Here is a 23534-nt window from a genome sequence, read left to right on the forward strand (position 1 = left end):
TATTTTTTTTTCTGAGCATAGTCATGAGAAGTTCACTACCTACATTTAGGTGTTCTTCAGGAGTAAAGATAAAGTAATTAATCACATATTGATGTAAACAGCTTTCATTTATTTTTCATGTAATTACTCATTTAAGTATCTGGCATTATTTTTTGCCTATGATAATCATATTGATCTAATGAAACACATTCATTAAAATCTTCACAGTAGTTGAGTTTGGCTGTGCAAAATGTGGCATAAATAATGAAAAAATAATTATTTGGGTATAAAAATTCAAATACAGTATGAATCCTAACAACATTACAAAATAACTGCAGAGACAAGTGACAAATCATAGATCCAGATTGTCAGCAGAAGAACACGTATTATTGAACTGAGTTCTATTGTTTTTACTATTTTTAAGCTAAAGATATCATCAGTCAGGACATAGACAGGAACTTGATTTGTATTTTAATCGGTATGAGGCCCCTAGTCATTGCTGTTTCTTTGTTTGGCATTGTAGTGGATAATAATCTCTTTGATTCAGGGTGACTTCTATATCTTTGCTGTTCATGCGTCGGGTCAATCAGGCATCAGATGATTGGACAGTATTTAACACAGGTAGCTCCTCAACGTAGGCTGATGGGAAATGGCCTGTCTGCCCATTAAGTCCACCAAACCACCAACCATTCTCCTCTTTTGAGTAAATGTCCAGGAGATCTCCTGTGAAACACAAACAGAAAAAAAAAAATCAGATAAATCTTTTTTTGTTTTTTAAGATAAATCTATGGCTGGGTCGCAACATACCTTCTTTCAAAGTCAGTTCATCATCCTGTTGAGGTGTAAAATCATACAGGGCCTTGCATTTTCCTATACTGCACAGATTTGACGTTTGACCTATTAAGTATTAATATTTTTCATTATTGTAATTTCATTGTAAATGTCCAAATGTGGTGATTAGAAATAAATAGTGTTGTTGATCAGAAAATGTCTTACCCTGTCCTTTGTCATCACTTGTGTGAGGCAAGGCTCCATTAATGGTGCCGCCACACTCTTCAGCTTCAGTTTTATGTGTTGAAGCTGTGGAGGTGACCTGGTCACTGGCACCTTGTGGAGGCTCCACAGACTTTTGTGTCACAAACTGAACCGGTCCTTTGTAAATGATCGAAGCTCTCAGTGACTGTCGGGATCGGGTTGGTGTCCTCCTGAGCTTGACTTGACGAGTCAGTTGAACAACACTGTGCTCGTAGTCCTTTGAAAGAGTAATTGATTGGGTTATGTTTGATCTACATTATTTCTATAATTTTTCAGGAGTTGCAGCTTTTGTTGTATGTGATAGGAAATTGATCATTTTTGGAGTTTGGACTGTTTCTGTTTGGACTGAAAATCTAGGTCTTTTAAGACACCGTCTTGGGCTTTTACAGATCAAGATAATAGATGATTAATCAAGAAAATAATCAATAGATGTTTCCATAATGCAGCTCTAGTATGAATCCCAAATTGACCAAACCTACTGAAAAAAATACTGAAATATCCACAATCTGTCTCATATTACAGTTAGTGTTGATAAAGGGGTACTTCGGACGTGGCTGTGGGCTCTGGGTGTTAAATCAGACTCTTAACCATGGTCCTATAAAATCTGACCCACCCAGGCAGCATTTACTTAATTCAGCAATTATACCACAATAACCAAATGAAGAACACTTGAATTAAAAGGCTGCGTCAGAATGAGCAGATGCTTTTTCACTATATCCCTCTTAGCCATTTGTCTAACATAAGAAGTCCACCATCCCACTATAGTTCCAGTGGGTCTGTTTTTAATGCAGCCATTATGCTGATAGAGAGCTTAAGTAGTTTGGGAATTTTTACCAGGGACATTACAATCATAAACACCACATTCTAATCAAATAAGCTACTGCATAACGTATCCTAACAGTCTAGAAGATGATGCATGTAATCTCACCTTATCTTTCCATTTCACAATGCTGTCGCTAAATCGGTGAAAGGACTTAGGTTTTCCCTCTAATTCAGACAGTGATACAGAGAGTTTGTAGTGAGTTGCCTCAAGGAGATCCAGCTTTAGAGTTGTCTACAGGCAACAAGACGACATTAGTCAACACTCGAGCACTTTAATTTATGATCAGTTTACAGTAAACATCCATCTGTTTGCACCACTATCCATCCATTCTACACACACTGTGCACTGTTTACCTCGTCAAGCTGCTGCTCAGTTTCCTCAAGGTTCTTTTGGTTTGAGAATGAAGGATTTTCAGAGTACATTTTCATCAGTTTTTCAATCCCTGCAACAAGAATATCGAAGGTGATTTAGAAACACTGAATGACCTTATACATGATTCTGTCCATTGTGAATCACAGTTATACTGAGAGATGATTTTTCTGCCTCTGTGAGATAATATTGTGTAATTTTTATGCATTATTGAATGAAGAGTGTGTTCAAGAAACCTTCACAGTCTTTCTTTGTTTTCATAATACTGTCTTCCAGACGTTGGAGTTTGAGTTTGATGGCCTCTCTTCTTCGGTCTTTGCCCATCAGTGATTTGCTGTCTTCCTCCTGATTTACCAGAACATAGATAACACATATTTGTGGAATTAATATACAGTATATTTATAATCATATTTTCATGGTAAGCCTAAGTACTTTGAATTTATAACATAACAACATGTTTAAAAAACAGTAAATATACATTAGAGCGCACTGAAAAACAGGCATCTTGTTAGGCCCTGTCACAAAATGACAAGCACATCCTTGTATGTGCAGCTTGCACACTCCCATCAAAGAGACACCCCCTGCAGAGATGGCTGGGTGTGTCTTTGAATGGGTGAGTCACTGGATGAGTGTGGCCTGCAGACAAACATCTCTTTAAAATGTATCAGCAGTTTGAGAGTAAAAATTGCACTTACAAAATAATCAACCATCAGGAACTCAGCTTTGTGATCCTCTGCTGTGATTCTGTTTTCCTCCACCAGGGTTTGTATGTCCTTATCCATATCCACTCTTTGGACCAACTGTTCTATCTGTCTTTGGCCCTGGAAGAAGCAGACCTATGTATATGTTTCATCATCCATCATGGGATTTAGTATATATTTGTGAGCAGGCTGAATGTCAAGATGTCTTACGTGTTTGAGGGTCTGTCCAAAACTTGACATGTGGAGGTTGTACCTATTCAAAATGTTGCACAGAACTTCAATTCGCTGTTTCTCCAGCTCCTGTATGATCTAGAAAAAAAAACAAGAGTAATGCTGTGATTATTTCTTTACAGCACATTTTATTCCTTTCCAGATTCCTGGCTTTATCTTTGACGCTGTAGAGCTTGTAATACCCTAAAACCCTAATTGTCATCTAAACCTGAGGCAAAACCTAAATAAAACACTAAGGAGAACAAGGTCATAGTGACTGGAAGGATTGTAGAGTAACTAAAGTATCATGGATTTGAGCCAGCAGCCTCATGTCCTGCTGAAATGTCCTTGGACAAAGCTTCCATATTTTCCCATGTGCTGCTATGCCTCTCTGCACACTGATGAAATGTGTGTATATCTAAGAGTACACGGTCTGAAATAAGCTGCTGGTAATTTGGTGCTCCAAACAGAGCACTTGGGTGGTAGAATGACCTGCTGCTTGTAAACCATTTTCTGCAGCCAAAAGCTCACTGGTTCAACTCTTATCACAAATGAGGTGTCCTTGAGCAAGACACTGAACCTGCATGTTCACTCACACAAAAGCTACTCTGGATAAGAGGAACATCTAAAGCCTACAAAAAAAAGAGAACTAGGAAAGCATTTTCCAGCACCTGGTAGCAGTTTTTCAGTGTGTTTTCCCACTTGAGTCTCATCTGATGACCCTCCATGTTGATATTAAAGTACTCCTCGTCCACCCGCGCCTGCATCTCTGCTGACTTAGTCAGCCTGTTAAGCATCTGTCGTCCAGAACAGGAAGAAACATCTTTAGCGACCATGCTGACAGCTTTTTTTCAGCACTCTCCCAAAGTGTGAAAACTAAAGCTAAAAATAGCGTGCAAACCATGTACTCTACCTTTTGTTTTTCTTTTTCTGTGGAAATGTGTTTGTTGTTCTCAACAAAATTGAACAGAGCCTCATGTTCTCTTGTAAGTCCGACTAGTTTCTTCTTTATCTGTTGTAGAATAAATTAGAGCATAACAAAATTATATAGGTAAATAAATCTGGAAAGAGATTTCAGTACATTCAAAACTTGATAATGCTATAGCTCTGATTTGAAACCTATTTTTTGGCATTGTTGAGTTTTTTCAACTCATTTCTGTCAATGTATGTTTTCCATGCATGGTTGACATAAGCTGAGGAATTTTTAAAGCAACTTTGAACTGTCAGATCTGAATCATGAGCTATTACACAAGAGAAAAACATAATGCATTATTACATATGTATAACGCAGCTTAAAAGTTGCCATAAGCTTTCATAATGTATGATGTTTCATAGCAACAGCCAAACGTGTTTTTAAGTGTGGTGACAGTACTTTATAAGGTCAGACATCACAGTGGCTCATGATCAAACCTCCCATTTTACATGAAAGGATATGTCATGTGATCATTATGGTGCTTTCTGTAAACATAATGAGCAGGGTGTGTGGTTACAGCTGATTGTAAATCCTTCATGACGGCATTTTTATAATACTTCATAACCTGTCATCCAAAATGAATAGAGTGATATTGAATTCCTTAACCTTGTGAAGCAATGTGATCCTACTTTTAATGGCTTATCACTGTTTTAACACAACAAGATGCATTATTAAAGCTTATAACATCTCCTATAATGTATTATGAATGCTTTGTGCTGCATTATGCATGTATCTATAATACATTATACATATTGGAAGGGGATTCATTTAAAAGGTTACCATAACATAATAATTTGCAGCCACACAAATGTTTTATGGATTAAGGATTTATGGATTAGCACGATTATAGCTGTCCCTGCTGCAGCTCTATAATGACCGATTGTTATCGATGCAATATTCTCTCTTTTTCTTTTTGGAAGACAATTCTCTACCTTGAGTTGCTCGCTCCAATTAGTGGTAACAAGTTTCCCACTTCTTTCAATGGCACTGTCAAGCTATTAAAACATAGAAAAGGTTAGAGACACACCATAACTGGAAGATAGAACAGAAATAAAGAGTTAATGCATACAGGCCTCTTCCTCTTAGTATGCTCGTCTAAGACTTGTCGTATTTCCAGAATTGCTTCTTGCTGAAATGCATTTCCTAATGATCTAGAATGAGAACAACAAGATTATATTTACCTATAAATATCTCTTATATTTGTTTAATCTGTGGACAGGCACAGTTATGAGGTGAACTCAGGCTGAAAACTACCTGTGGGCGTCTGCTCTTGAGTACATCTCATCTGACACATGACACCAGGCACTGTAGGTGGAACTGAGTGGGGAGCCAGCAGGAAAAGGTTAGAGCTGTTGGCTAATTAGCCTGACACCTACCTGTGTTTTGCTGACGTCTAACTTGCTTGGTACGTTTTTTTTTCCCATGATACCATTATTTCTGTACAACCACACTGCAGTTAGTCCCCAGGAAGAGGTCATGTTAAATGCAAAACTGACAAATGACTGAGCCAATCAAAGGTGTGGCACTGTCTCTTACTTGTTTGACATTCCTTTTGAAGCCCTGATGAGTTTCCCTGCAAGCTTTTGCAGTCCTTTAGCATAGGTCAGTTCCAGCTCAGCCCTAAAACAGGAAAAGGTTGTAGCAAGGGACAATAACTAAGTCAAACAGTAACTGCTATAGTCATTAAAATTCAGTCTGAATGCCATAGCTTTACTGAACCTACCTTTGCTGAAAAACTGACATAAGTTCTTTGCAGAAGTACTCCCCAGTTTTTGAAAATCGTTTCATATTTTGATACAGTTCGTTATACTGAAAGACAGTGAGTAAGGCTCCATGAGTTTTTTTTTTGCCACGGACTAATAATGGCCTGAATTGAAGGAGTTCAAACTGATACAAAGTTAGATCCAATTGTTACAGTTATGAGACCCATCTCTCTCACTAAAATTGATATAAAAACATTACTTTTTAATTCATCGTGCTGCAGTTTTAAAAAGAAATACTCACAGAGCAGGTGCCGATAGGATCCTTCATCTTGCGACTGTGGCTGTTTGTTGACTTTGGACCTGGAACTTTGACCACCCTCCTCCCAAAGTCACTCATGCGGAAATCACCTGAGCTTTTGTCAGTGCACTATACAAAGGAAAATTCCAGTGAGAGGTGAGAAAAGAAGAGAAACTACAAATGTAAACTCAAGCTGAATGGAAAGTTAGTCTGCAGGCATAAAGACAGGGAAAGATATAAACACAAAACAAAGGCCCATTCATGTTCTTATCTGTCACTCAAAGCCTCTCCCTTTTGTAAAGGGTTTATAGTTGTGGTTAAACCTGCATTGAAACCATGAAAATAAGCTGTAAAAACCACACTTACACATGATAACCTTTTACGTAGATATGGTTATTTTGCTAGTAAACAATTGCTTATTTACACATTCAGAAGACAACCAACCCATCACTAAATATAAATCCTGTATAAAGTTGAAGTTGACGACACTACAGAGGAATCTGAACATGTTCATGGTTCCCAATAACCCTTTTTCACAGCCGACATGTTGAAAACACAGGTGTTACTAATGATATTAATGATGGCTCAGTGTGCTGGCATGCACAGTGTCAGAGTCTTGAAACTGATGCAGCTACGTGGGTTTTTATCCACGATTCATTTTAGTATTTGTACCTGTGCTTTACTCATCGTTTCATGTCAAAATGTCTGCTGTCTGTAAGAAAAGGCCTTATGTGAATTATCATACATTCACATAAACCTTAATGATCATTCATGAATAATCAATGAATATAATTCTGTTTCAAGTCATTATTTCTGGCTCTCTTGATGTTTGTTTCCAAAATTAATTCCTTAAAAAAAACCAACAACAACAACAACAACAAAAAAAAACATTAGAATCCACCAGCAGTTTGATAAATGAGTTTTCTGAATAAGTGTATTGAACATAGCCACACATGTTTGCAGTCTCCATGTTTTTTAAAAAAAATGGAATAATTCAAACAACTCATGACTGTCTCATAAGAGAGCAAATGGCCTTTAATGAAATGCTTACCAGAAATGTACCAGAATACTTAACAAAATGCCTCAACAGGGAATACAGCATCTAGCCATATGTGATGCACACACATAATACTGTTATTGACATCTCATATACAGTTTGAGTGGAGAATGTAATGTTTTTTATTCCTTTTTTTAATGTGAGTAAACTTCACACATTACAATCCGTTTGTGAGTGAAGATGAACTCAGTCATCATTTTGGCAAATCTTTGGAGGTGTAGCATTAAAAGTAAACCCAGGTCTTCAGCATTTTGCTAATACTCATTGTCATGATGTGTGGTGTGGAAAAACAGCTGTGTTGTTGTTCAAGATTATTTCATCTTTAACACTGACATCAAAGTAGAATGGATGTCTGACTACCACCTGCAAACATATTTATAAAAAATAAATAACATAGAAAGACACAAACATAAGGAACACGCCCCCAGAATGCCAGACTACTGTATGTTTAAGTAGCATGCTTACACTATGGAATGCTTTCATTCATTGGCTAAACAGAGAATGGGGTTGTACCAGTAGGAGTGCTTTGATATCTCACTGAGTGCATTTTGATGCAAATATATAGATAAAGAGAATAAACTGCGCGAGGAAACTGGTAAAGAATCAAATTGATAACAAAACTGCATTCACTTAAATCTTGTAAGAACTTCCAGTACCAGACAGGCGATGTTGTTTCCACCATACACTCAAATACACACACGCACACATACAGATTGATGGATGGTGTCTGTAGCATGGCTCCAGTGTTGTGATATCAGCTTTGTCAGTGTTCGTCGGGATACGGGGTTCCTGTCAGGTAGCCATTGGTCCCGTGATTTTTATTGGTCCCATTGGTGGCACTGCTGTGGTGCTTCTGATTGGGTGGGGGGCTGTCATCCTCATCAGAGCTGGACTCAATGTCGCTGTGGTCGTCTTTAGACACCTGCAGAAATAAGAGGGATGGTTGGAGATTAGATTTTTCTCATTAAAATTCTTGTCTGTGTCATTATCTGTGGCAGCCATGCATGATGAGGTTACAAATGGGCTTTTGTGTATCAAATGTGGAGGTGTTCTGCCAATCAAGCAACAAGCTGACAAACACCATGAAATCAATTTGCAAACTGCAGCTAATGATTATTTTCATTATTGATTCATTTCTTCATTATTTTCCAGATTGATCGCTTGATTGTGTAGTCTATAAAATGTCACAAAATGATGGAAAATATCCATTGCAATTTCCCAGAGCTTGAGCCTGTGTTATCTCACTAACAGGTGAAAACCCATATTCAGTTTAGAACGATATAAAACAAAGAACAGCAGCAAATTCACACATTTAAGAAGCTGGTGAATGTTTGGCATGTTTTGATCTGATTGATTGTTTTCCAAACTTGTTGGCAATTCAATCACAAAATCAATTCATTGGCACTAGATTATATACACACATTATATAATTTAACATGCCAGGTTATCCAAATATAATATAGTATTCAGGAGTTATGAATAAATTGACAAATAATTACAGGAATACCAATATTTAACAGCCATGCTAGCAGTTAGCAGCTTGTGGCAGAGCGGTTATTTGAATTAAATGTGAATGTCAACATACTGATGAGCTCACAGTAACTTCACATTAAGCACAAAGTACAGCTGTAGCTGATGGGAAAGTCATCAGTTTTACAGGTATTTGGTCATAAACCAAAGTGTTAAACAAATCAAAATTCCGACCTATTGATGGCTCTAAAGAAAGAGTCAGGAGATCGCCGAAAGATTTTACAATTAATTCTGCGGGGAACATGAATGTATGTGCCAAATGTCAAGGCAATCCATGAAATATTTGTGGAGATATTTCAGTCTGTGCCGAAATTGTGGACCGACCAAGTGACTGACATTGTCGTCCCTGGAGCCATGCTGCTAGTGTGGCTTAAAATGCATTGATTAGGTTAGAACTGAATCATCAGGATCCATGATGAATGCAAATACATAGCTGCTAAAGATATGACATCAAAGTAAATATAAAGTACACCATTTTGATTGAACTGTTACAGGCTACTTACATGTAAGGGATTCCATTTTCCCACCTTGAAGGTTGCATAGAAAATAGAAAGGGAGAGTTAAGTGGCAATTGAACACAAAACATCCTATTATGCAAGGACAGGTATAAATGGAAGGATCATGTAGAAAGATTTAGAAGAGGAGCTATGTGTGGTGATTCACCTTTCCTTTGGATATGGCTCGGCATGCTGTCTTCACTATGAGGTAGGACCAGAAGGAGTGAAGAAGCTGCAGCAGGATCAGAAGCAGGTTGAAGACCCACCACGACGGGTAGGGCCCTACAATCTCCCAACTCTCAAACAAAGTGGTGTTTAGAATCCTTCCATAGCAGTAGAGAGAGAGAAAGAGAAATAAATAAATGGACATTTTTCATAACAAAACACATGGGCTAAAAGCACTGTCTTTTGAGTGGAGGAGTTAGTGTGAAACCTGAGGCACAGGTAGATAAAAACAAACAGGAGCCAGGGAAAAGAAATGAGCTGGGCTCTGCTCCAGCTCATTGTCTTTCACGGAGCACCTGGCCTTTAATGATGCATTCATAGCACAAATTGATGTGTGTATTTGAAATAGCATTTTGTTTATAGTTCAATATATGTAGAGCAATAAATATAAACGTAATTAAAAAATGGCTAATGGAGTAGAAAAAGTGATGCGTTGCCTGGCTTCATGACATATGATCAAAATTTCAATAGGCTTGTTCTTGCAAATGGCTGTCTGTGAATCATACTCCAGATACTGAAGCCATGGCAACAGCTTTACAGTAATGACAACTTTACTAACGGTGTGGTGGGGGATGACTACAGTGTGGTGTAGGATCGTGATATTACAGTGTGGAAGAGAACAGAGGGGTGCAGACTAAAACCTTTTTAAAAAACTCAAAGCGCTGCATAGACTAATCTAAAAGCTTCTGTGTTTCTCAAATGCTTTCCTCAGAATAGCCCTACTTATGAAAGATGACAAACTTGAATCTAGATGCTGGAAAATTGCATTTGTGCTGATCAAGTATTGATGGTATCTCAACGAAAAGCAGACAACTGTGGCTTCCTGATTCGGAAACTAAAATATGTCACTCATTAAAGGTGTGATAACACTGCTGCTAATGACTGCAAAGTGACTGCTGTACACACTTTCAAGGACTAAAAATGATTAGTAGTACCTCTGTAAATGTCATCAGAATGGCTTGTTATAATTGGCATTCAACAGCTTCTGTAATTAGATGTTTAAATGGTTAAAGGAATGATTGGATAGATGTGCTTCAACCTAAATGGCTCAATACATGTATTGTAACTGTAAAACTGAGAAGGCAACAAAATCAAAATGATCCGTATGAGTGAAAAACCCTTTGATGTTTAAACAATCAGGTGATATTCTAGACTCTGTTTTCAATGGTAAAGCAGTGGTCATAATAATGTGCTTTTCATTTGTTGATTTGTTTGGTTTTCTTTGAGAGGTTAAAGCTGCTGTATCCATAGTAACTATTACTTAGCAACAAAATTCACAGAGCTGTGTCTGAAGTGCAAACGCTTGTTGAGAAAGTAGTAAAACAGCACTAAGCTCTTTATGGCTCTGCATTCTCAGGGATGGTCTGCCAAAATGCGCAGGGAAACTCAGACATCTACTACACAGATCTTTAAACTCTCTGACTGCCTGTATGTGCTGTGCTGTATGCAAATGACAGGTTAACACGAATACATTAAAGCCAGCTGTCAGAAGGATGCTAACAACTGCATACAGGAAAATGAATAACACTTACCAGACAGGGTAAACTCCCAGTCTGGAACTTATGAAGAGAATTGCAAACATTGCAAACAGGAGGTTGCACAGAATCTGACATTTGGCATAGTTTGCCATCTTGGCAGCCTAGGAAAAAAATAAAACAAAAATCCACCATTAATTTGTTCATGTAAATAACTACTTCAAATATTTCTGACAAAATCTTGTCTCCAGCTTAATCAACATTATAATTAGCTATATCACAACCCTAAGAGTATGTTCAAAAAACACTGTGCCTGCATGATCCAGTCTGACACATTGCTCATAATATAAGAGTTGTTGTTGTATTTAAATTTAGACAAGGATGTAAATTCCAAACACTCCACCCACACAACCAGCCTGCTTTGCCTCTATGTGCCCATCTGTCCATCTACAGCATTTAATTCTCTCTCCCATCCTCACCTCTATCAGCACATCGGCTGCATCATGGAGACACATGACCAGAGTTCCCACTCGTGCCATGTTGTTCACGTAGGAAAAGGTGATGAGGGAGATTGTTGCCACATGGTGCAGGAACATGATCAGGAAATCCTGGGGACACAGTTGCAGAGGAAATGTCACACAATTACAGAAAGTACTTTTAAGACTGCCTCACGGCTGTTTGAGTCATGCATGACATAACCCAGAGATTCTAGTACAGTACAGAAATGTTACAAAGTGAAAGGGACGTAACTACAGAGCACACACACGGTGGCTTTGTGTGTTTACACTGATTTAAAATCAGTATTTTCAAAATGACAAAGCCCCTACTGCTAACCAATTTAAACTGAATTTTGCAACACAGTAGAGCCTATTTTCAAAACCAGCAGAAGAAGCATTGTATGTTTATGCTTTCATGACCTTGAAATCTGCTTTGCTTGAGTTAGCAGTTGCACATGTGATTATTGTGTGATCCAGTGTCTTTCAAAATAAAACCTCTATTTTGGTGAGGCGTGTTCATCATGCGCCACTGTGATTGGCAAAGCTATTCAGAGGATATAAAGAAGTTGTGACAAGACAATAATTAATCACCACTCACACAAAAATAGCAACATCCTCAGTGTCCGAAGATGAACACTCTGTGTTGTTGCAATTGTGTGTCCATGTCTGTGTCTCCTCATCTGGTGCTGTCATTGTGTCAAACTGTACTAAAACTATCTCAAAATATTTTTAAAAGCAGTGGTGGAGGAACATTGAGATCATTTACTTTAGTAAAAGTACCACAATGTAAAAATACTCCCTTACAAGTAACAGTTCTGCATTCAAAAGATCTCTTACGTATTATTATCAGAACGTACTTTAAGTATAAAAAGTGCTTAATCCAGAAAAAATGTCCCCTGTGACTGTTATACTACTCTAAATTACATCTATTGATCATAGAGAGAGTTTTACTAGTGTAAGTGGTCGTGGTGGAGATATTTACTTTATAAATTGATATACTATTGGAGTTTAATCTGTAACAATAAATCATATTTTATGCGGTCATCATATGTTTGGCTTTGTAAACTATCTTCATTTGTAAACTAGTATGTATACATGCTAGATAAATGTAGTGAAGTGAACTGTAGTGGAATGGAAGCATGAAATGGAATCACTCAAGTAACAACAAATTTAAGTGCAGTACTTGAGTAAATGCACTTATCATATCCCACCACTGTTTGAACTAAAATAATCACAATTTGTGGCTGCGGTAAATATCTTATCAACATATATGACAGTGTAGCTTTGATCCCATCTTGGTATGAGCCATCAGGTTTGGGATTTCCTTGGATGCTGACAGGTGGCATGGGGAAGCATTCCTCAAGCAAATCTTAAGCTACTGAAATGTCTCAGCTCAAAGCCACCAGAACCAGTCCAAAACAGTGAAAGAATGAGAAGGAGGATGAGAAGGAAGAGCAATGATGCGGAATACAGAATGAAAGCAAGGCAAGAGTGTGCAGGGAGAACATACTGGAATTGGCAGGGGGTGCAGAGGACCTCCTCAGTGTAGTGCTGTGCATGAAAAAACTGAAAGGAGAAACAAAAACAGACAACATGCCAACAGTCAACAAAGAGATGACAGAGTGAAGGCATACACAGCATGGCATCATGGAGGCTGCTGTGAGTGCAGTGAGTGGAGAGTGTATGGTGGAAAGGGCAGAGCTGGGGATGGACAGGAGTAAGATCATGACTGGGCTGGAAGGCATGCAAATTGATACTCAACGAACCAAAAGTGTGGCCATTTTTATACATACTCTATATAAAAAAAGAAAGTAAGTTGAAGTTGGTTGTTGCCCATTAAGAATGTTTGTACAAACTGAAACTGAATCTCAGTTCCTACAAACACTGACCAAGAGGAACCTTTCAAACCTTGTTTGCAGAAGAATGCACATAATACACATAATACACATGCAGTACAAACATAATGTACTGTATATATGGTTAATGGCACCTGACACTAAATAGTATATCTAATAAACTAATATAAGTAATAAGATAATACTGCAACAATTATGTGTAAGTACTTAAAAAGTGCTATATATGTGTATGTATCAACTATGGATTATTTTGTTCATTTTTTTCAGCATTAAGTACTCTTTTTCCAACCAGTACAAGTTCTTGTCTGGTACAATTATTTAATAAAAGGCTTGACTTTAAATACATTCTTACATTTTTGGTTATACAATGATGGTATTATATGGTACCATACCAGTGGATTACACAAAATCTTTTAATTAAACAAAACAAACTCTACGGCAGCCAGTGACTGGGCAAAGCTTGAGAAAAGTTTTCATGAAGTTTGAATCCAATTTCTGAGTGTTCGAAAAACTGCTAATCCTTTTTTTACCCTTGCAACGTTTTATTTCACACATCAGTAAGAAGACACTGAAGCAGAAAAGCAAATGTTCACATGCAAAAATATTACAGAGCCCTGGTGACAGTTAGAAAAGAGACAGTCAGACAAGGATAATGACGCCTTGTGATATTACTACTTAAAATGGCGAAAACAGAATAGAATTCTCTGCTTTCAACACAAAAAGCGAAAGTGTCACTTTTTGCCCTGCAGTAGATCTTTTAACAGGCTGATGCATGATGTATGTCTTGGCGTGACTTGCAGTCATTCTTACCTTCCTCCTGATGTCTGTGAATTGGGAAAAGAGTAAGGACAGGTAGAAAGACAGCTCCAGTATATAGTAATAATGGATGTCCACAGTCAGTGGCTGCAGAAAACACACAGAGCAAGAAGGTTAACATAAATATTTCAGAAGTAGAAGTTTTGGCAATGCAAGTCATCTTGCTGTATCATGATGATACTGAGAATGAGTGAAAATACTGCGTTGAAAGACTTTTACCTGGTAAGGATAGTTGTACCAGCACTCTTTAGTGTTCCACAACCATGGAGTCTGCAGAAAAGTAAAAAATCAATACATTTTAACCTATACACAACAAGTAAAACTTAATTATATTTTCAAATATAAAATATTATAAAACTGAATTGAATTAGAAAAGTTAACACAGTATTGTTATAGAATTTAATGCAAAAAGAATTATGGAAATAAGCCCAATATTTTGTATTTCATCCCTGACAAAATCTCATGTCGTATTTTGTAAAATTAAAACAAACAAACAAAACAGCAAAAAAAGATATTTCACAGAAAGTTAATTCATAGCCTTTCAATTAAACCTATAAAAAGCAGGCTCCATTAACTACAACATCAATGCAGTGTTATGCTGTTCCCACATGTACAGCTGGAGTCCAATATTTCTTTGTTATTCAGTATCTAACACATGGATATCAATATGACCACTGAGAAATAAATAATTCCCTTGATTGATTTTGAATGAAATCAAAGCTATTACAAATGGCTGCTGTTTCTTACAGTAAAAGGAAGCTGCATTACCAAGGAACCAAAGGGGTTTGTCCTCATATGAAACCCTGAGTAATGACATCACGAAATCAGGATAAAAAGAGAAATGGTAACTGTGATACTAAAGAATGTGTTATAAGCAAACAGTGACCCATCGCTGTGACTGAGTTTACTTCTCCTGCACTCCTCTTCAGACCTGCTCTATTAATAAACCCCACAGAGACTGGAGCCTGCAGCGGGGACTGCCAAGGAATGAACTATTTTCACAAAGTGCTTTGTCATGCAACTTGTTTCTTTGAGAGATTTTCCCCTTTCTGCCATCTCAACTATTGCTCCGGTGATTATACTACACTTATGTATTTTCATGAATATATTTATGAAATATATTAATCCATCTCAGCCACATATTTCAGCAATATTGAACTGGCTCATTGGGCAAAATGACCATCATTTCTGAACTCTTATAAGAGTGCCAGTCACTCCTCAGTAACCTCAATAGCTGCTGGTTTTTCAAGCTTTCAAAACAAGGAGAGGGAGTACTGGGAATACTCTAATCTCCTAGAGCCCTTGAACTACCCATGGCACAGCAATGCACAGTAACATGATCAATTTTTGAGAAAACGAATGAACATTAGCCAGAATTTGACAGGCAAAACATTTAATGTGTAACATTTAACTATTCAGTGTGAATGTTGTTATGTTATGTTATGTTATGTTATGTTATGTTATGTTATGTTATGTTAGGTTAGGTTAGGTTAGGTTAGGTTAGCATGCTGTCGCTAACGTTAGTCGCAACGTCGCTAACGTTATCCGCACAGGGGATAAACTAGTCCCAAATCGTAAGTAAACATTTGCATTGCAGTTACTTCTATTTTAAGTATTCTAAGTAGTTCTAATTACCTTAAAATCTTTTAAACGTACCGTACTACCAATGTATTTTTTATTGGTAGTTGATTATTTGAAACACATGGATAAAACGTCAAATGTAAAGCATGCTAACCTTCAAAGCTCAAATAGCATGTAACGTAAGTGTTGCTTAATCTCAATTCCACCAAAAGACTTGAAGCAATCGTAAAATTATTTGAATGAATCTTTTTAAAAGCCATAGTTTATTGTAAACACTACGTGTCTTTAAGTTAGTTACAGTACAGCACCATGGGGAGACATTAAAAGAACCACTTCAATATTAAGCATATAACAATAACATAGTAATTTGATCCACATTACAATAACAGGAATTGTGATATTTTAAAAGTTTACAAAACAGCTGCCAAAAGGAAGCAATAGCCATCTCACTTTGCTAGCAGGCACTAGGTTTGCCATTTCCAACTACTGAAATAGGATAATGACCAGTGATACTACATGAGCACTGACTTCCAGCAGCTGACAGTCACAGTCAAAAAGACAAATCACCACTTAGTACCACATACTATGTGAAAAATTGTTTGCCTGTTCAATTATGGTATTATTTAACATAAGGAGTACTTTATTTGTCAACAGCTTCCTTCTTTGCCTTGAAAGAGCCTTGTAATATCCATGATTAATGACCACTTTGTGTTCCAGGCTGGCCTGGAGATTTACTTTATAAAGTGTCTTAGTGTCTTACACCATAACTTCCATTTTTCCTCCTAGACACATGACCAGGCATCCACCTATTCAGAAACCACAAGATTTTCATGCTGGGCATGAACCACCACACTCTGCGTTCTGTAGAAATTGCGTCAAACCTCAATGACTCATTTTTAATTTTAACAGTAACAACAGGAGGCAGATGCTTTTTTGTCTGAGAGTGAAACTTACCTTTTTGAGGAAACGCACTCCATAGGTAAAAATGTACAGATAGAATGTAAATCTCCACCTGAAAGAAATACAGAAAAACATATTAGCAACTAACAGCAAGATTGAAAGCTGTAGAATAATTTATAAATGTATTTTATTATTTTGACGAAAGAGTTTTTTTTTAAAAGAACACTATTTTTGCAATCTTAGCAATTTGTTTTATTGCATATTTGTTCCTTTCATTCTGGCATCTTTTCTTTTTGTGTTTTCTTTGTGTTTGCATTTTTTGCAGAATCTAACTCAAGCTTTATGCAACAGTTTTGAAGTCACTCAGGAATCAGCAGATTGGAGAGAGGCAAAATGTTTTAATCTGCTCAGATTAATTACTTGAGAATAATGGAGCTGCATCACATCCTCCAATCAAACAAAATATAAGCATTTCATATAGTTTGGTACTCAGGTGCAGCACACTGTGGCTGTCATGTCTGTAATCACAAAAATCTGACGTGGTGTGAGGTCCTCTTACTTCCCCACATCTGCAGTCCAGGGTGACTCACTAAAAATTGGACATCACTGACTTCACATTGTTGAGGTCCAGAGGGAAAGACAAGACACTCAGTGTCCAGTCCCCGGCCCAGCCTACTCTGTGCTTTATATAACAGTGCACATAATTTACAGTAACCACAACTACACAATAGTAGGGAAAGTGATCATGAGGTCTGAGCTTACAGGTAGAGAAGAAACTGTTTCAGCTGACACTGAAGTGATCAAAGCCTTGCTGAGCAGGGAGATGTGAATATAGTGAAATATATACCCAACTCATAACAGTCAGCAACTGGGTGGAAGGATTTAAGACTGGCCAACCAGCAATTCCCCTTTCTACACAACTCTGGAAGTTACATCAGACAAAAGCAAATGTCTTTATGTTGGGAACAAAGGCAAATTTGACTGCAAGGCTTGAAAAAGAGGCCCCTTTTTGTGAGTTCTTGAGTTGACATGGCAATTGACAAATTTGTAGCCAATTGGATTAAATGTTTTTTTTCCCAGTGGAGCCTATATTCTAGGATATGTACACGTAATATACTTATCTGTATACAGTGTGATAATTTCATGAAGTAAAACATGTAGAAGAGGAACTGAACACAGACAATCTGCTGTGACATGGAGGAAAACAAACACTCCCATGGCTGTGATAGAAGCTGTCTAACTTGTCATGTGAGATGCAAAGCTTTGCATACTTCAGAGGTTATGCCATATGGCTGTTCCAGCTGACCTCATATCAAACACATTATGACAGCCACAGCCTCAAAATACAACATGACATGAACACTGTAAAGGGTAAATCCATATCAGCTTCTCAGTTCAGACACATCCAACAGTTGTAACTCCTGAATGAACACTACAGAAATGACAAACATATTGACACGTCACCTGTAGAGGCCATCATTAACTGTTATTTGTACTTGATCAAGGATTGTAAAATCAAATTAAGTGGACAAGTCTACCTGGTACGCAGTAAAAACTGTCGCATGGCAACTGGTTCATCAAGCCTGCAAGAGTCTTTTTCAAGTGCTGTTGAATCGCTGCTATATATGTACAATCACAATGACTCACAGCAGCCTTCCTGTAATAGATTTTTTTTTTCTGAAGTCAGACACAGATGGTTTTTTGTTATTATGAGTTATGTTTCTCAGATATATTGTTGATAATGACTGGTTGTAGAGAAACTGAAGTGTTTTTCATTTAACTGTCTAAGGGCCACTGTTTATTTTGTGCACATGATGTAGCATCAACTAGCCAACTGTACTTGTATTTAATTAGTGCCAGTTAGTAAATGTGGTTAAAAGAATTAGGTTATGTATTATGATGAACTGGTCCTCTAAATAACCTACAAACTTAGATTTATATGACACATTAAGAGTAAGGTCATGTAATTAATCATGATATATACAGAACCACCATTCCCTCATAGTAGCTTGATTATACATTAATTAATCATTAGTGGTATCTCATGAAACTGCAGGTTTTAAAACTGGGACAGATCCACTGATCCCCATTAAACCAAATGTACCTGTTACAGAACACAGGCTGAGGGAGGAAATAATTGTAGGGGGGAAGCTTTGATTTGATCAAAAAAATAAGTAATGAGGTTGGCTTTATTCTGAGTGTAGCACCCAGCTTTGGAATAAAATGATAAAAAGCAGGTCCTGCAGGCTCATCTCATTCAACTTTGTCACTTCTCCAGGTGGGTAGTCTAAGCACCAGCTGACAGCAACTGTTTGCTTTCAGATGGTTCAAAATAACAGTTGGTCATGAGGCTCTCGCTTTAATCAAAATTCAGTTGTGAGAAAGCCTTGATATGTTCCCTCTTTGCTGTTAAATCAGCAGTAACAACTATATTACTCCTCAGGCAGTAATAGCTGTCCTTTTTGTCTTTGTACATTTGTCTAATTTGGTTTGATTACTAGGAGTGATGCCAGATTGCCCAAATGAAAAAGCTTGTTATGCTTGTTAATAGCTAGTTATTTTAATATGGTGGCAGAAGACTGCGACTAATTTTAAAGAACAACTGGGGTGTGGCTGTCCTCACTCAAGAACATGTGTATATGGCTCATCTCTCAGCATGAGTATGAGCATGTGCTGAGCACAAACATGCTTATTAGTTGTCAGCTTGGTGTCTGCTGCGCTGCTTCTAGGGAGGTGTGTTGGTTGAAAGGTATGAAAATCATACACCTACATATTGGTTAGAGGAAGAACAGTAATAAGGATATTGGTAATCTCAGCTGCTATTAATAGCACACTTCTGTAGAAGTGAAATTCCTAATTTCATTTTTAAAAATCTACTGCAGGCTTTGGTTTTTACATCTGATGAACATAAGGAAAAGGAATGACAAGAGAGCAGATATATATGTATATATGTGTGTGTGTGTGTGTGTGTGTGTGTGTGTGTGTGTGTGTGTGTGACATTTTACAGGCCAAAGCATAAAACTCAAAAATTGTACATGGTTGTATTTTATAATGCAGAAGGGAGTAATTTTTTTAAATAAAAACCATCTGTCAAAACCCACTTAAAACCCTTCAATTTTAGCATACATCAAATATTAACTGAGGCTAGAGATAGATATTACAACATAAAAATAGTAACTGTATTTAGTGATATTAAGTCTTGTCACAGAAATACCCTGTCTTCTTAAGCTGAGGGACTGCATTTTGCTCATGGTAATTTCTTTGTTCTCAGTGAAAGCAGAGAAGAGGAAGGACAGGAGAAGATGAGATCAGACAACAGGGGCTCTTTAGGACATCAAAGCATGATCCTGCCTCAGCCTGTCCTGACCAAGGTAAACTGAAGAGAGGAGGGGTTTGCAGGTAAAACTACTATATATATATATATATTTTTTTTTTTTTTTTTCTTTTTTCCTAACATAAGTAACTTCTGCAACTATGGTAAAATAATAATACTTGCTTTTTCTAGAACTGTTTCTTTTGCTACAACTGCAAACACCTGTTTTGAGAAAATTTTGGAAAGACTTCAATTTCTGTTGTAAGAAACAGGGGTTACTGTAGGCTACTTGCCAAAAAAAAAAAAAAAAAAAAATCAATACTTGTTGTAACACCTTTTTTGCCACATTTCTGGGAAAAAGACGAGCAATAACAGTAGCTGGGAAACAAACTCCATGCAGAGTCTTCATTATTCCCAGACCAAATGTAGTCTGCTACATACTGTCTGCATAATGAAAAGAACTGACAACAGATCAGCCATCCTGACAACTGAGAGACAAAGAATGCTATCAGTCTGCAACAGCTGTGCATGAGGGCCTAATTAGAGCACAATCACTGCTGGAAAGACTGAGGCCAGCCCCATTTGTACAATTGCATTGTAAGCAACTGAGACAGACAACCTGGCCAAACCATTGCAAAGCCCAATGTTGTCTGCAGTCAATTATTCTGTATGCAGATAACAGCTTTGGTGCAATTGTTGCTTAAACAGAATAAATGCCAGCTAAGCATGTTTGAAAAGCCCATACGTATTCCAGAGGAGCACAAATCCACTTTCTTCTTCTGTGTAAAAAAGCAGGTTTGCGTTTTCAGATTCCTCTCGAAGGTTGTTAATAGGAGTCCAGTGGTCTAATAAGCCAACACTGTCCTCCTGAGTGAACAGCAGCCCCAGGCAGATAAGAAGATGTGAGGCTCCCTGTGTCTCAAACTGCCAGATTGGCTCTACTGGTATCAGACATGACTCTGCTCTGACAGCCACACTCGCTCGCTGGCCTTTAACATCACACTGCTAAGTAACTACAATCCCCCTGATGGCAAACGCTTGACTGCAGATTAGCCACTTCTCTACTACAGCATGAGTGGGTTTGCTGGTTCACACTGGGACACATTTGACTATTATCTCACAGCAGACCAGTATTCATGTTGCAATTGTTGCATATTGGTTGTAAGTCGTCGAAGTATTTGTGTGTGTGTGTTTATTTAGCGAATGATTGCTTGATTAATTAATTAGACATGAAAGTAATCAGCAACAGTATGATAAGTGATAAATTGTTTCAGTCATTTTTCAATTGCAGCATTCCAGTTTTCAAATGTGATGATTTACTATTTTTCTATTAAATGAGGAAATAATCACCATAGTAATTGATAATGAAAATAATTACTAAGAAATTAAAAATGACCTTTAAATTACTGCCATAAAATATACTGTTTTTGTGGACATGTGCTCTTAAGCTGCCAGTGTTTCCCTTCATTTCCATACAATATGAAAATTAACTTTCAGAAACATGAAACTTGCTGGGATAATGTTATCTATCACTGTCAACATCATACCTGATTTTACTACTGTCACGGTTGTGTTAATGACGAGTGGTAATGCAGTGAAATCTATTTAAATGAGTCTTCACTTAGGAGTGTACTACGAACAGTAACTTCACATTACACATGACAGCAGTGAAGCAGATATGATGTTCACCATGATCAGTTACCGACTGGCAATACTGTGCATGTTCACCTTCACAGACTTGGATGTTACTGCATGCAGAAAGCATGCTGGCAGCTAAGTAAGGCATATGTTGTGGTGTTAAATGTAATTTCCCTTACATGCTTTCACAGAATCGAGCAAGAGTGCTGGGCTTCTCCTGGTTGCGCCGCTGTCTGAACCAGCGCTGGATGGTCCTCACATCCCAGTCAAGCTGCTTGGACAGGCCCTCCAGCCTCTTCTCATCTGGGTGCTGGCAAGACAACATAAACAGTCCATGAGTTAGATGCAGCTTCCACTGTCACACAAAGTGTAAAAGTATAACAGAATATAAACAAAAACAAGGAGAACACATGCACCACCTTGGTTATAGCAGTGAAAACCTTCTCAAGGATAGCATTAGGTTGTGCTTTTTGTGGCCCGTTTGCTTGGATCTTTAGGCCCATCGCACATGGTCTTCCGATAAACCTGCAAGTAAATGAACAAGAAACTATTCTATGATCAACATCAAAACAGAGGCATTAACACCGAGGTGATTATATAGGCACAGTGTGCAAATACCTGATCACATTTGATAAAACACTCAAAACCTAATTTTTCCAGTGAGCAGTGATGGCAGTAGGCAAAAGGCTACTCAATTAGGAAATGGGTATGTAAATAAGCTCTATACAATAGGATGAAATCATGATATATACAGCAGCATATGGATTTAACACCTACAGGTCAAATATTCCAGCTGCTGCATTCTCTGTCTCAAATGATAATCAAGTTTTACACTGTTTTTTCAGGGATAAATTCTGAACATGAGCTGAAGTGAAATGTAAGGCCTCAATTGCTACTCCCCTAAGAAACTCCTGACCCACATAAGTATGGCAAGCGTTGCTGTGACCATCATGCCTTACTGTATATTGATGATTGTACACTGATAGAGATATGGCGATGCAACATGCACCCTATCACAACTGGGACAGCAGAGTTGAAGATAAACATCCGGATTAAAAACAAGGATCTTATTCTCAGCATGGTGCTTTACTGAAATTTGGGTTTGGGCTGAACAGGACCGTAACTGGATTTGGGCAGGTAGGGTAACTTGGCTGCACTGTGTGTGCACTGACAGATGCATCAAATGCAGACAGCGCGTAATGCTGCAGGCCTGCAGAAAGAAACGATGATCAGCGCTGGTGATTTGAGGGCTAACCAGATAAGATGCCATTGTTTAGGTCACAGGCTGCAAACGTGGACATTGGGGTGTGCTGCATTTAAACGACATAACAAATGAATCATAGCCACCTGGATTATCGCGTGTGCATATACACCCACCTTTCGAAAACCAGTCGTATCATAAAGATGCAGAATGCTAAAGGACACGCCAGATAGAGATCCTCGGCTTGCGGGAACGTTGCTTCATCTGTATTTTTTAAGTCAGCCCAGGTTACATTATGGGGGAGCCAGAACCTCTCGTTCCAAAACCACGCCAAAATACCGGCCATCTCCCTGCAGCAGACACGGCGACCGGGTCGAAAAAGAAATCGATGTCCCGCTGTATCTCCGAGGTCTCTCACGGGCGATGTGACCGTGCGGACTCTGCTGATGATGAGATATCCGTGTGAGATCGTCGTCCGTCCGTTTCCCCTCAGCTATTCCACTGTAGGGAAGTAGACTCAATCAGCTTCTCCGCAACTGATTGGTGCGTTGAGATGTCATGCAGCACAGGCGGCGTACGTTATGCCGGCTATACCACGGTGTAATAAAGGTAAACCACCTTTTGCATCACCCTTTCAGATTACACCCAACCTATCAGTAGGTTCTCTTACAAATTGATGGAAGAAGACAGAATGGCTTCTTGTTTTAGTTATTGCTTTTATGTGTCTGTCGCTGTTCGATTATGGTAGTAATCCTAGAATACACACCAGGTCGTGTGTCAACTTTAATGTATGATTACAGCCAAATCCAAACGGATTGTTAATCAATTTTAGAGAAAACAGGGAAATGTAAGCCTAA

At 38.0% G+C, this 23534-nt stretch overlaps 2 protein-coding genes and 1 long non-coding RNA gene across 5 annotated transcripts; 1 reads left to right on the plus strand and 2 right to left on the minus strand.

Moving 5' to 3' along the window:
• Window positions 1-130: 130 nt before the first annotated feature.
• Window positions 131-6359, minus strand: nostrin (nitric oxide synthase trafficking). 3 transcript variants are annotated; one of them, XM_018684737.2, is made up of 16 exons: window positions 6095-6359; window positions 5814-5899; window positions 5627-5710; window positions 5345-5407; window positions 5160-5241; window positions 5023-5085; window positions 4031-4129; window positions 3789-3914; window positions 3118-3216; window positions 2902-3042; window positions 2443-2551; window positions 2191-2279; window positions 1943-2068; window positions 976-1231; window positions 787-876; window positions 131-702 (listed from the first exon to the last, which is right to left on the minus strand). In XM_018684737.2, exons 1-16 carry the CDS (start codon window positions 6188-6190, stop codon window positions 566-568), a joined length of 1746 nt encoding a protein of 581 aa, XP_018540253.1. In that variant the 5' UTR covers window positions 6191-6359; the 3' UTR covers window positions 131-565. The 3 variants fall into 3 exon arrangements, with proteins under 3 accessions (XP_018540253.1, XP_018540254.1, XP_018540255.1); XM_018684738.2 differs by having other exon boundaries at window positions 2902-3027; window positions 6095-6356; XM_018684739.2 differs by lacking the exon at window positions 5814-5899 and having other exon boundaries at window positions 6095-6220.
• A 749-nt stretch (window positions 6360-7108) lies between these two features.
• cers6 (ceramide synthase 6) lies at window positions 7109-23173 on the minus strand. Its single transcript, XM_018684744.2, has 11 exons — window positions 22854-23173; window positions 21896-22001; window positions 21656-21786; window positions 16580-16637; window positions 14264-14314; window positions 14039-14131; window positions 11355-11483; window positions 10933-11039; window positions 9342-9498; window positions 9182-9205; window positions 7109-8070 (listed from the first exon to the last, which is right to left on the minus strand). Exons 1-11 carry the CDS (start codon window positions 23021-23023, stop codon window positions 7912-7914), a joined length of 1185 nt encoding a protein of 394 aa, XP_018540260.1. The 5' UTR covers window positions 23024-23173; the 3' UTR covers window positions 7109-7911.
• Window positions 15267-21800, plus strand: LOC108888670 (uncharacterized). The gene is made up of 3 exons (XR_001961871.2): window positions 15267-15618; window positions 19797-19924; window positions 21668-21800. It is a non-coding gene; the product is annotated as an uncharacterized LOC108888670 (long non-coding RNA).
• Window positions 23174-23534: the final 361 nt, after the last annotated feature.

The sequence above is a fragment of the Lates calcarifer genome, linkage group LG1 (genome assembly GCF_001640805.2).
Source record: "Lates calcarifer isolate ASB-BC8 linkage group LG1, TLL_Latcal_v3, whole genome shotgun sequence".
Taxonomy (NCBI): domain Eukaryota; kingdom Metazoa; phylum Chordata; class Actinopteri; family Centropomidae; genus Lates; species Lates calcarifer.